The sequence below is a fragment of the Pristiophorus japonicus genome, chromosome 8 (genome assembly GCF_044704955.1).
Source record: "Pristiophorus japonicus isolate sPriJap1 chromosome 8, sPriJap1.hap1, whole genome shotgun sequence".
Lineage (NCBI taxonomy): Eukaryota > Metazoa > Chordata > Chondrichthyes > Pristiophoridae > Pristiophorus > Pristiophorus japonicus.
The window spans coordinates 82306908-82321427 of NC_091984.1; the positions used below are offsets into that span (position 1 = coordinate 82306908).

General features: G+C 40.9%; 1 protein-coding gene across 1 annotated transcript; it reads left to right on the top strand.

Annotated features, from left to right (window-relative positions):
- Positions 1-277: 277 nt before the first annotated feature.
- On the top strand, positions 278-11728 carry ptger3 (prostaglandin E receptor 3 (subtype EP3)). Its single transcript, XM_070886127.1, has 2 exons — positions 278-1111; positions 9748-11728. The coding sequence occupies exons 1-2, from the start codon at positions 317-319 to the stop codon at positions 10045-10047; spliced, it is 1095 nt and encodes a 364-aa protein (XP_070742228.1). The 5' UTR covers positions 278-316; the 3' UTR covers positions 10048-11728.
- Positions 11729-14520: the final 2792 nt, after the last annotated feature.

Sequence of the window (14520 nt, forward strand, 5' to 3'; positions counted from 1 at the left end):
TATTTGTGTCAGTTATAGTTGATCCATTCATCCAACCCGCCTCCTCTCCTCCGCCAAAAGATCCTCTGTTCTTCTCTGATCGATCCAAGAGTGACGAGGTTGGCTTTGTTGGAGAACACGCCTCCCGAGGTTAGCATTCTGAGGCGAAAACCATGGTCATTGGCTGTGCAAGTCCCAGTCTCCAACCCAACAGGTCGCCGAGCGGAATAAAACTGGTTGCAAAAAGATCTCGGACACTGAACCCCACCGCGCGGTGATGGGCTCGATTTGCTTGGACTCTGAGCCCGGCCAGTGGAAGCAGTCACTGGAGGAGAGCATGTGGGACAGCAACAACTCCAGCTCCGGGCAGCCCAGCAACATGTCCTCGGTCAGCGCTGCGGAGTGTGTGTCGGTGTCCGTGGTCTTCCCAGTCACCATGATGGTCACCGGCATCGTGGGTAACACGCTCGCCTTGCTGCTGGTGTACAGGTCGTACCATAAGAAGGAAAACAAGAGGAAGAAGTCCTTTCTGCTGATTATTGGAGCGCTGGCTCTGACTGACCTGACTGGCAAACTTCTCATCAGCCCCGTCGTTATTTCAGTGTACCTGACCAACAGGCAGTGGGGCAGAGTGGACCCATCCGGCGCCCTGTGCGCCTTCTTTGGGGTCTCCATGACTACATTTGGGCTCTGCCCCTTGTTTTTAGCCAGTGCTATGGCGATTGAAAGGACGTTGGCTATCCACGCTCCCCACTACTACACCAACCATATAACAACCAGGCTCACCAAACTGCTGGTGCTGTCTATCTGGGTCAGCGTGGTGATCTTCGCCTTGCTGCCCACTGTCGGAGTTGGGAGGTACACTTTGCAATGGCCGGGGACTTGGTGCTTCATCAACACAGGCAGCCAGATCTTGGGCAACACCATTTTTGCTTCGACCTTCACCGTGTTGGGTATCGCCTCCTTGCTGGTCACATTGAGCTGTAACGTCGCAACTATTCGAGGACTGGTAGTTCGCTGTAAGAACAAGATATCGTCCGCTAACAAGCAATGGGAGAGGATCACCGTGGAAACACTGATCCAGCTGATGGGCATCATGTGCGTGCTCTGTGTCTGTTGGTCCCCTCTCCTGGTAAGTAAATAGATCTTCCAGTAAGATGACCTTTTAGTAACTAAAGGTTGAAACGAATTGTATTAAAGATACCTCGAAATCCAGCGGGCAGTGGTTCCGGAGAGCTGTTTTACTGATGGTGATGACTTGGAACATGCGTGAGGCAACATGAAATCGGTAACTTGCCCCATTGATAATCCAGTAACATTTCTCCCGAGTGTTTTTGTGCTGTCAGTATCAGTGAGTTGTGTGTTTAAGTTACAGACACGTCTGACTGTTGTCTGCTAGGCGACCTAACGCACACATTTAAAACAAATCATCCCGCCATGAAATCTGACATTTGAACGACATTATACTATAAACATTCCGAAATACTGTTTACATTTATAACTGCAGTAAGTTTATTTTGTGGTTTAAGAATTTAACAATAATTCGGTGGCATAGCGCTCACATCCAAATGTATTCATTTTGCAGAATGCCTTTTGATATACTGTGGTCTTAAGCTGGAAGAAAACATTTTTCAGTTTGAATTATTTCCCTGTAACTAAAAGGAATACTAAGCTCTGCTGCACTTCAGTTCCCCACGATATGTCGTGCTGTACAGAACGCGGGGGTATTTGAAGAGTGTTAAATGAAGCATTGTTTGCAGCGGTACATGAGCTACAGGATCGGACTCCGCGCCCATCAGCGCACCTATCACAACTGAGACTCATTCATCGGTTGGACGGGAAACTCCATCCAAATGATTTTTAAAAAATGTATTTTTTGACAGATCGCTGGCAAGGCTGGCATTTATTGCCATCCCTAATTGTCCTTAAGAAGATGGTGATGCCACCTTCTTGAACCGCTGCAGTCCATGTGGTGAAGGTACTCCCACAGTGCTGACTTTGTTGTAGTGGTTTGGTACAACTGAATGGCTTGCTTGGCCATTTCAGAGGGCAGTTAAGAATCAACCATATTGCTGTGGGTCTGGAGTCACATATAGGCCAGACTGGGTAAGCACGGCAGATTTCCTCCCCTAAAACCAGTTGGGATTTTTCCAAAAATCCAGTAGATTCATGGTCATCATTACATGATATTAGCTGTTTTATTCAAGATTTATGTAATTAACTGAATTTACAATCCACAGCTGTCATGGTGAGATTTGAACTCACATCTCCAGATTACTAGTCCCATGACATAATCACTATGCTACCGTATCCCTACATCTGAAAATAAAATGTTGACATGATAGCTAGTTAACTTTACAACTGTAAAGACACATATGCACATATAGATAAACACACAGACAGGAGTGTAATTTCTCTTCCATTTTCATTTTGTCATTTTGATGCCATTTACAGTCCGAAAATATACATGTAACATTCCATTCAATACCTGGTTTAACCCAAAAAATTATACCAGAAGAAAGCAGAACCGAGAAGTTATGCCTGTCAGGAAAGTTTGAACAGGCTGAGCCTCTTCTCTCAAGAAAAAGAGAAGGCTGAGTTGTGACCTGATAGAGGTTTTAAGATTATGAAAGGGTTTGATAGGGTAGACTTAGAGGATGGTGCAGAAATTGTGGACCGAGGCATCCCATGGGCATAAGCCTCCGATTTGATAAAGATCGACGAATTTACCTGGTGGTCCGGGAGGTTCAGCGACTTGTGGTCCTGGGCCTCTACGTGTAGGCCTGCATAGAGTCCCATGTATCTCAGGGGCGCAGGCATTTCGCAAGCCCCTGGGATCACGTGGGGTGGCCCAACCAATGAAAGTAGGGGGATCCCTGTTCATACTTATGGTCATTCCGTTTATACGGAGCTGCCATAAGTATGAATGGGAATACCCCCAAAAATACAAAAACACATGAAATAAGTTTTTTAAAATATTTAAAATTAATTAAAATGCCATTTAATTAAATATTTTAAACAAAAAAAAAATTGGCATTTTTTTAAAAATATGGTTTAACAGGGCTAAAAATAAACTTACCTTAATGGACAAGGTTTTTAATATATAAATAAGTGATAACATTTTATTTTTCTATTTTGTTAAACTCTTACGCTGGTAAAAGCAGGAAAAATAGCCCAACTCTCCGCCTGCAATTGCCCATTTCCTTCAGATTTGTACGATCGGTCACAAGGATTTTTGACAGATCACAAGTTCTAGGTTTCGACGCGTGCACAGTGCATGCCTAAACCTGGAACATGTGGGGCCCCGACGGGCGCGTGTGCACCTCGTACGCACCTGTAGGGGATGCGAATTCAGCCCCAATATGTGGGGGAGTCCAGAACTAAAAGCCATGAATATAAGATAGTCACTAATAGATCTAATAGGGAATTCAGGAGGAACTTTTTTTCCCAGAGAGTAGTGAGAATGTGGAACTAGCTACCACAAGGAATATTTGAGGCGACAAGAATAGATTCAGTTAAGAGAAAGCTAGATAAACATCGAAGGTTATCCTGATAGAGTTAGATAGGTGGGAGGAGGCTGTGGAGCATAAACACCAGTTGAGCTGAATGGCCTGTTTCTGTGCTGTAAATTCTATGTATTAACTGTAACCATAATTTTTATTTGGCACTTTCATATCAGAATAGATACATGTTTTCATGATTATTTTATCAGAACTTGTACTACCAAGTTAATCTAAAAGAAAAAGGGAAAAAACAGATGCTGGAAATCTGAAATAAAAACAGAAAATGCTGGTAATACTCAGCATGTCAGTCAGTATCTGTGAAGAGAAAAGACAAGTTATGGTGTTTCAGGTGGGTAACCCTTCATGAGAAGGATATACACCCAGAACAGATGCTGACTAATCTGGCTATTTCCAGCAATTTCTGATTTTATTCATGTATAAGAATACTTCTTCAAATCCTTTGCTTCTGGCAATCATTATGAACAAGAACATATTATCAGGGGTCCATGTATACAGATCATTAGTGCTCAGGTATAACAAATTAGCTATAAAGGTTAGCCTTTAAAATTGAGGGCTGGAATTTAAAGGGGAGGACGTTTTGCTACAGCTATACAAAGCCTGGATAGACCACAACAGGAATACTGTGTACAGTTCTGGGCACCGTAGCTTAGAAAGGATATATTGGCCTTGGAAGGAATGCAGTGCAGATTCACCAGAATGTTACCAGGGCTCCAACGGTTAGATTATGTGGCAAGATTACTAGGCTTGTATTCCCTGGAATATAGAAGATTAAGGGGTGATTTGATTGAGATATTTAGGAATTTGAAAGGAATTGCTAGGGTAGATAGAAAGAATCTTTTTCCGCTGGTGGGGTAGTCTAGGACTGGAGACAGAACCTTAAAATCAAAGTCACCTGAGATTGATGGATTTTTACTAGACAAGGTTATAAAAGGATATGGAGCCAAGGCAGGTGGATACAGATCAGCCATGATCTCATTGAATGGCGAACAGGCTCGAGGGATTGTATGACCTCCTCCTATTCCTATGTTCTTATCAGTATGATCCCAAAAGCATTATTCAAAACTTATAGTAGTGAATTCAGCCAGTGTTTCAGAATCACACAACTGTATGAAATCTGTTAGTGTACCTCATTGATATAAAAATACTAAATGAATACCTATGTACTAATCTGAAAATTTTTTGAAAAACAATCTTTGAAGCTTATTTCTGGCGATCAATTTACAATTTTTAAAAGCAAGTAAGGACAGGAAAGTAGAACAAAAAATATAATTTTACAGTTAGAAAAAGTAGACAAAATAGAGTATTATGTTAATTATCCTTACCTAACAAAAAACTATCAATTTGAGTCTTGAAAGTTCAATTAACCCAACATTTGCAGGAGAGAGTTCTAGATTTCCACTGCCATTTGCGTGAAAAAGTGTATCTTGATTTCACTTCTAAATGGCTCCGCTGTACCAAATGTCTTTATTATTTTAAACACTTCAGTTAGATCACCTCTAACTTGTCTAAACTCAAGGGAATATAAACGAGCTTATGTAACCTGTCCTCATAATTTAATCTTTTTAGCCCTGGTATCATTCTTGTAAGTCTTTCCTCTACACCTCCAAGGCCAATATTTATTTCCTGGGGTTCAGTACCCAAAGCTGAACACAGTACTCCACATGGGGTCTGATTAAGGCTCTGTACAACTGAAGCATCACTTCCTCACTTTTGAATTCCAAGCCCCTTGAGATAAAGGCTATCATTCCATTAGCTTTTTTGAGTACTTTTTGTACCTGTGCTTTTAGTGATCTTTTCACACAGATATCTAAATCCCTTTGCTTTTCCGTAGGTCCTCATTTCTCATCTTTAAGAAATAATTCTGATTTGTCTTCCTCAGATCCAAAGTGAATGACTTCATACTTCCCCACATTGAACTCAATTTGCCATAGTTTTTCCTAATTACTTAGTCTGTCTATGTCCCTTTGTAACTTTCTAATCCCTTTTACTGTGCCTTCTTAGTGTCATCTGAAAACTTGGATATACAACTCTCTACTTCTTTCACCCAAGCAATTTATACATATATATATATGAACAGCGGAGGCCCCAATACAGATCCCTGGGGAACACCACTTGTTGCATCCCACCAATCAGAAAACAAACCATTTATCCTTACGCTCTGCCGTGGCTCAGTGGGTAGCACTCTCGCCTTTGAGTCAGAAGGTTGTGGGTCCAAGTTCCACTCCAGAGACTTGAGCACAAAAATCTAGGCTGACTCTCCAGTGCAGTACTGAAGGAGAGCTGCACTGTCAGAGGTGCCATCTTTCAGAAGAGACCTTAAACTGAAGCTCTATCTGCTCTCTGGTGGACATAAAAAAATTCCATGGCACTGTTTCAAAGACAAGCAGGGGAGTTATTCCCAGTGTCCTGGCCAATATTTATCCCTCAATCAACATCACTAAAACAGATTATCTGGTCATGATCACATTGCTGTTTGTGGAAACTTGCTGTGCACAAATTGACTGCACTTCAAAAGTATTTCATTGGCTGTAAAGCACTTTAGAACATCCTGAGGTCATGAAAGGCATTATACAAATGCAAGTTTTTCTTCCTTTCTTACCTCCCAACCAATTGCCAAACCACAAGCAAAATCTTCCAAGTGCTTATTTTTTATGTGACAATGGGCTAGAATTTGCAGTGGCTCACCGCTCGGTTTCTCGGCAGAGGAATTGCCCAGCTGAGTTACGCCAACGGTTTCAAAGTACTGCTGGGGAGCGAACCGCTGGCGTGCACCATCCACAGATCGCCATGGTGTGATATTTGGCTCAGTGGTGACCCATAGGTAAGTATAAAAAATCCACCCACAAGAATTAGCGGAGCTGGGCGGCAGGTGAGTAACTCTGCAAGAAAAAGGTAAGTAATTGGTTTTTTACTAATTATTTTAAAATTCTGTTATGGTGATTTAAGTTAACAGAGTTCTGAGAATGTTTTTATGGTTTTTTATGTTACGTTTTTTGAAAAAATATTTTTAGTGTTTTTCTCCTCCTAGGCCCAACCCGGGATAAAATTTTAGTAAATGTATTAATTATCGCCCATTTTCTTTAAGAACCGCCCAATCGACCCAAAATTCACCTTTACCGCTGAGAATCGGGGTGCAAAGCCCATTTTTTGCGCTGGGCATATTTTTTTCATTTTTTTGGGACGTTTTCGCCGGTGATAATCTTGGGAATCTTGCCGGTCTTTTGGGCGGCAATCGGGCACTGGCGGGTTGTTAGGAAATTCTAGCCCCAGGTGTTTAGTTTATTTGTTTGGGGTTACTACTATAGTAATAATTATGTTCCTGGCGTTGGAGTAGTTCTGTGTCTATTTCAATGTCACAGAACATGAGCTGAAAACAGAGCCAAGTTCACTGAACATGTCAGCACTCTAAGGGTTAATATGACTTTATGTAGGTGATCACATAATTGTGGTTAATTTTAACTTCAGAAGTGAACCCCAGTTACTTATCTATTTGTTAGTAATGTTTTCTATCATCTGTTTTCATAAATGGAACAGAAGAAAAAGTCATCATTTTTGTAGAGGATGCATACACAGTTCTGTCCTTTCATATCTTGTGGCTCTGGTGAATTATGTTCTGATTAGGAAACACACATATTACATCTTCCTGATAATTTTATTATTAGCCAATTAGAGCTCGAGAGGATTCATGGTTCCTTGTTTATTTATTTATTAAACATGTGCAGCCGGAAGCCCTTTTTCGCAGCTATGAATCAACAATTACGCAATTTCTCTTTCCTAGATACTGCTTCTTGCTCATTGTTGGCTCAAGAGAAATTGAACGTGCCTCAGATATTGTGGCCAAGAGCCTGCTGGAGGGTGTATTTGTTGCACTTTAGAGTGAATGTTAGAACATTACTGAGTTCCTTTTTATTGTTTGTTTTCTTTTGTTACCTTTTATTTTTTGTAGAATTTTATATATATTTCTGGAGTGATTTCCAACTGCCCACACGCCCCCACCCCCCCACCCCGCCCTCATCCCCCCAACAATGCAAGGAATAGCCACCCTGGGAAATGGAACACATTTCCTCATTAGGGTAAAAGGGCTTGAAACAACACTCGGGATCGATGGTATTTATCCCAGAATTCTACAAAAGACTAAGGTCAACTAATGGAATCAATTAGCAGGAGTAAAGGTGTATCTGTACAATAATAACTTTGCACACAGTAGTCAGAAAGGGAAGAGCATGGCCAACCAACTTGCTCGATTTCTTTGAGGAAATAACATCTGAAGTGGACTGTACCGTATGACATAGTGGACTACAGACGTAAAACAAACATATCGAAGCCCAATTTTGGAGGCCAACAACCTGTGCTTCAAGGACACCTTAAAAATGTCCGACCTGAAATTGAATCAGGCCACTTTTTAGTCGTGCCTAACAACAGATGTTGGGTCCCTAATTTACATATGTAAAGAACCTAACACCTGTTTTAAGTCCTCTTGCCCACAAGTGCCTGATATTCTTCTTCGCAAAGTGGGAGATTGACCAGTGAAAGCGTGACAGGTGCTGTTGGCTCTCGGAACTTTTTTTTAATGAGGCCTGAGGCTGGCCTGAAATTGGGAACCCAGTTGTGTGCATACTACCCGCGCAGCACCCATTCCAGGCCCGAAAATAGGCCCAGACGATTCTCCACCTCTGTGTCCCCAGACTTCCAAAAGTATGTCGTAGAAGACTTAGAAACTTATTGCAAAGTGGTCAAATTTGCTGATTATACCAAACTGCGAGGGGCAGAGGAAGCAGCTCAGAAATTACAGTGAGATTGGCAAAATAAATATGTGGACATATAATTGGCAGATGAAGTTTAATGCAGATGTGCAAACTACTGCACATAAGATGGAAAAACAAGCAACACATGTATTCTGTGAATAGTGCTGAAATAGCTAAGTGTGAAATGGAGATTCTTCACTAAATATATTCAGCCAATGCAGAGCAGCAATCAACAAAGCCAACAGAATATTGAAGTACATAACCAAAATAGTCAGAGGGAGTCATGATCAAACTGCACAGTGCTCTAGTCAGACTATGCCTTGAATGCTGTGTCCAATTGTGGTCACTGAGACACAGGGAAAACATTCAAGCTCTGGAGGCAGTGCAGAGAAGAGTCACAATGCTGTTTCCTAGTATCAGGGTTCTGACTTATGAGAAAAGACTCGAGCGACTCTTGCTAGTCAGCCTGGAAAGGAGGTGTCTGAAAGGTGATTGTATAGAGGTATATAGTACATATATTGAAAAGTTTAATAGTGAATATTCAAAAGGACACAAGTTCAAAAGGACTGATCTCAGGAAATTATTTTTCATGCAGAAAATTACCAACACTTGGAATGGACTTCTCAGTAGAATGATGCAAGTGAAAACCTTGGATATGTTTAAGAAACAATTAGATACTGCAATGAGGAAGCTGAAGGGTGTTTCTAGATGGGTGAACAATTATGGGCCGAATGGTCTTCCTCCTCCATAATTATCTTGTAATATTTTGAACATTAGGAAAAAAGACAAACTTGAATTTATATAGCGCCTTTCACAACTGTAAAGTATTTGTTTCATGGGTTCTTTGCTTAAGAATTCATAACAACACATTGCTATTAAGAACTAGTTGGTTTATTAACAAAAGTTTAACAATCACACTACACTTTACCACTTCATCCACTAGGCTCACAACTGTATACCTCATCATGGTTAACCTAGACCCAACTGACTGGGTTTCTATTGAGTCTTGTGAACATCACGTGACTGGCTAAGCCATTCACAATGTAACAGCTCCAAAAACCCGTGAGCATACTCACAGGTGCATACATCACAACGACCACCTGATGTCACAAAGCGCTTTACAGCCAATGAAGTACTTTTGGAGTGTAGTCACTGTTGTAATGTAGGGATGTTGAAAGGAGTAATTTTATGAAATGGCACCCTAATGTGGAGCTTCCCTTGCTGGGAGCATATATTGAGAACTTAGGTGCGTTCCCAGCCATCTTCTGTCCATTAATTTAATTATGGGACATATGTCTGAATTCCTGATATGCATTCATAGAAACATAGAAACATAGAAAATAGGTGCAGGAAACTTCACCTCCTTCACGAGTCACCTGCTTCAGGACAGGAGGAGTAAGTGCAGATCATTGGAAACAGTAGGTGTACAATTAAACATACTATATCATTGATTGCTTTTTTTTGCTTAATACTAAGGTCTTTAATCATATTTTTCCCAGGTGCTGATGTTGAAAATGATTTACACTGAAAGTTCTTCGGATCACTGCTACACATCACCAGACAAGCCATCGTCCCCAAGCACTGAGCTGCAACATAATTGCAATTTTTTCCTCATAGCCATTAGACTGGCATCTTTAAATCAGATCCTTGACCCCTGGGTTTATTTACTGTTCCGAGAAATCCTGTTAAGGAAGGTATGTCAGGTAGCCAATGCTGTCACTAATTGCTCAGTCGAGGGGTTCAAAGAGATTCCTGTAACAGTAGAAGGAAGGGGCCATTTGAAAGAACAACTAACATAAATGAGATAAAATACAATCTGGTTGATTATGTGATGGGAAAAAAAATAGTCCTTGATTGTCTTTCGACTGTGAAATGTGCATGTAAAGCAACTCTTGTAATGGTTTTGCGTTATTTCATTTGTTTATCTGAGCTGCTGATTTTGTGAATCTATAAGATATTCCTTACAGATTGTTTAATTTACACTACATTTGATGGCTTGCAAAGTGGGGTGCAAGGAGGGGTTGCTCTGTCTACCCCTCAAGGGCACTCTCGCTGGAGGATGGCAGTGCACTTGGCGGGAAGTGGCAACTAGGCTCAACACTGGGTAGAGCACCTGCATGGCCTGGGAACAGATGTAAATGAAGGTGGTACACGTTAAAGAGGCTACCAAGGTAAGACTACCAACAGTAACACTTAGCAGATAGATAGCCCAAGTATGCACGCCACTATGATTTGTCTGCTGGTCTGTTTCCCATTTAATGCTGGTCCACACCAAGGCCAAAGTCTCGTACAACCTTGCAGCTCTTTCATTGCTTCTGCCCTTACACCAGTAGGGCACACACCAAAGCTGCAACTTACAACTAATGCCAAAAGATAGTTCAAGTGAAGCAATCTGGAATTAAGAGGAATAAACTGGATACAAGGGAAATGCCATGAAACAACCTACCTGTGGACAGATGATCAACTGGAACAAATATTTCCCCAAAAATTGTATTGGCATTTGACGTGGGGAGAGATCATTTATTTGCATTATATCATGATGCCTGGTGGCATTCCTGATTATGGTCTATATATTCTGCCTAGAATTTGGAGGCAGCTCCCAGACTAATTTAACCCTAATATAAGAAAATTGGCAAAAGAACCAGAAGGGAGATGAGAAGAAAAATGTTTCCGCCGAGTTATTATGATCTGTAATGCACTGCCTGAAAGGGTGTTGGAAGCAGATTCAATAATAACTTTCAAACGGGAATTGGATAAATAATTGAAAAGGAATATTTTGCATGACTTTGGAGGAAGAGTAGGGAGAAGCTGGACTAATTGAATAGCTCTTTCAAAGTGTCGGCACAGGTATGATGGACTGAATGGCCTCCTTCTGTGCTGTAAGATTCAATGATTTCAAGATACTTTTTGTTCCAACTTAAACCCAAACAAAAAGATGAAAAATTAAGTAAAAAAGAAACAAACGAGAACATGAGAGCATAGAGAAGATGGCTCAGTATGTAATTGTATGTTAATGTCCCAGGATTGATCTCCAGTTTGTGCTGAGTTACCTGATTTACATGGACTAGCAGTAGGAACACCATAATTGTGTCCTTGTTCCGGGGCTGGGGTATCTGTCAGGATTACTGGTCCTGATCATTACTGGCTATGATGTTCCCCCTCCCCCCCCCACCCCCACTTCTCTGCTGTTAAATAGTCTTCCAGAGTTTACTGTCTCACTAGGTGCAATGGCTACCTGGGCAAGGTAACAGAGGGCTTCAGCCACACATGGAACCGCACCCAATGTGAATCAGCGCTTTTCGAAAGGGGAAGAAGAAAAATGGCATCAAAATAAATAAAGGAATCGTAAAGCTTGGACTGTTTCAATAGTTTGCTCTGTTTGATACAGAAATACAGCCTTAATGCACTCAATTATTTACAGAGTATTCTTTATCTTCATCGAAACTACAGGTATTTACAGAATACACTAACTGTACAATTTAAAGACAATGTTAACTGTTTGTGTGTGTATATATATATATATATATATATATAACTGTATTGTAATGAATATGGTCATTCAGTTTCTCTTATTTAGGCCAGAGATTACACACCAGTAATCAAGTATAATTTTACCAAGCGTTGATATAATGCACATCTACAAATTAATTTGGAAAGAAAACATTTTAATTATATGGAGATCATCAATGGTATTTAATAAAATGTGTATAAAATAAGTTGTTATACTGCTGAGTTTGAGGACTTGTTCCTGTCACAGTTATCTTCAGAGTATTAATTTCATTACAGCTATATTTGGAAATGGAAAATTACATACAGTAAAGTTATAAATTAATAATGGTGTCCTAAAGTGAAATGTCCTAACATGGACCTGTCCACATTGCATGGATCATTTCCATATAACTTCCTTGCACTTAAGATCTGTGATGTATTTTGAAAGGTTTTTAAACGTTTTGTATTGATTCGTGAATTTTGACATCAATTTGCACTTTAATCAGAAAAATTCTGAACTGTACTTTGTTTCAAAACATAATATAAATCAGTTGCAACAAATGGTCTGGCTGTTTACCATAATGTGTATGTTTGTCTATGTTAACAAATAATATAACATATAGCTGTCAAAATCAAAATTTATCACACTCTTAACGATTCTTTCAGTACTTCAAAGTTTGGAATTCCTTACCTCTCTTGGTCATCCCTTCCTACCATAATTCATATGCTTTTTAAACTTAAGCTCACTGGTACCTAATCACTCCTATTTGTCCCCTGCTGCAATCAACCTTCATGGTTCTTGTCCCTTGGCCCATCACCTAGGTTTCACAAATAAAAAAAAATGCAACAATTATAAGGCCAAATAAGCGAGTAATAAAACAGACTTGAAAACAGCTGAAATTTACTGTAGAAAGCTAGAAGTTAAGTGGATCTGCTTGAGGAATGATGATATCAGTTGAGTAAATATGTCACAATGACCACATGAGGAGGTTCAGAGATGAAAACTCTTTTAAAGCCTAACCCATGAAGTATTTAATTACAGCAGTAAATGGCAGAATAACACAGCCAACATTTTGTTTGTATCCTGTGAGCATTGCTGCAAAATGAGACATTTAGCTTTGTCAAATGTTATTTGCTCTCTGTATCTTGAAGAAGTGAAAGCATACCTCCATTTCACAGAGGTTTAGGGGGTAATTATACTTACTTGACATAAGTCCACCAATTTGAAACTTTCCATATATGATATATATAGGTAGAAAAGTATTTAAAAATAAAAGGATACTGCAATAAATTTTATACAATAGCTCACATACTCATCGTAAAAAAGCTGTCCATCGACTCCACTGGATCTGGCTATTGCACTATTTTCTCTGCTAGCTCTTGATTTTGTATGCCAACTGTCACTCTTGCATTCAATTCTTCCTGGACATAGTCTCGTCGGCCCCAATTTCTCCTAACAGGTCGGGAGTGAGGCGGCCAGGGTCTGAAGTGAGGTCCAAGCCTGCTGCCGGTTCCATCTCACTTTCTACAAGTGATTTTACCTTGATTGAGCTTGTTAAGCCCATCCAACAAGGATACCGGCCAATTAAAAGGAAGCAGGTCTGATGATGTCATTCGATGACGCGTCATCAGCCAGTTTCCTTAAAGGGACCATGTCCACATTGATTTTGACAGTTGTGCACTCGGTGTTCTACAGCATTGAAGTGTTGCAAACACTGACAAGCATTGCACAAAGGTGCACGACTGCACCCAGGCTCTCCCACAGCATGCAGGGAGGTTCTCTTCCCTTCCAATGAGCAGAAGAGACCTCCCCAGGACACCAATACAGCCTGGTTACATTTTTCACAGGAGGGCACAAGCAGGGTGTCGTCTGGAGAAGCTGGCTGCAATGGCACAAACCTTTCAATGATCTCAGTAGATCACAAAACATTACTGCAAAGCCACACTCAACTTCATCCTACTGTCCATTCATCACATCACCATCACTCTGCCTTCCCTGCCCTACTCCTGCACATCCGTATTCACACCACCTTACTTGCACCTCCACCCATCCCTCTATATACATTATCACTTCCCCATCTCATTAGCCACCCCTCACACTCACCTTCGTCCTAATGCAATCATACTAACTAACAACATAAAGGTAGGCACTTGGGTGTGTTGTGCAATGTTTATGTAAAATTTCTGTTAATGTGGTGTCAAACATAAATATCTTTATTTTCAACACTTTCCAGTCTTGGACAGATTGTGTGCATCTTTGAAAGTGGCTCAGGTGAGTTGCAGTGAATGATGAGATATAACGGTATCCCCCGCAATGGTGATGAATGTGAAAGAAATGGCTGGGGCATTGCAGCGATGCTTTATGGTGCTGGTGTAGGGTGGTGCCAACCTGGCCCATCATGTGGCAGCCAGGATGTACAGGATCAAGTAAAGTAAATCTGGCCATGGTGAGGCCATTCTGGCTTCCCAGACAGCTGATGCCCTCTGTCAAGTGCAGCATTAGTTGATTATGGAGAAGGTGTTGATGCTGCTGGTGTGCCTGGTGATGCTGTTGTTGGGGATGATCGTGGTGGGATTTTGAGGACCAAGGTGAGATTTTTTCAAGGGCACCAATGCTGATGGACTAGATGGCAGGTGAGGTTGAAATGCCAGAAGTGAACTGTCAATGATGTGAGGGGTTGTTCCAAGGAGGTGATAGTGGATAGAGAGTTTACTTGAAATATTTCCAACCTGCATAACGCTCAAATGTGTCTTCCAAACCTGAAGGTTCCAGCTTCTAAGAT

Coding starts and splice junctions, on each gene's coding strand:
- ptger3 (XM_070886127.1), top strand. CDS start 317: ATGTGGGACAGCAACAACTCCAGCTCCGGGCAGCCCAGCAACATGTCC. Junction 1,112..9,747: donor TCTGTTGGTCCCCTCTCCTG/GTAAGTAAATAG, acceptor TATTTTTCCCAG/GTGCTGATGTTGAAAATGAT.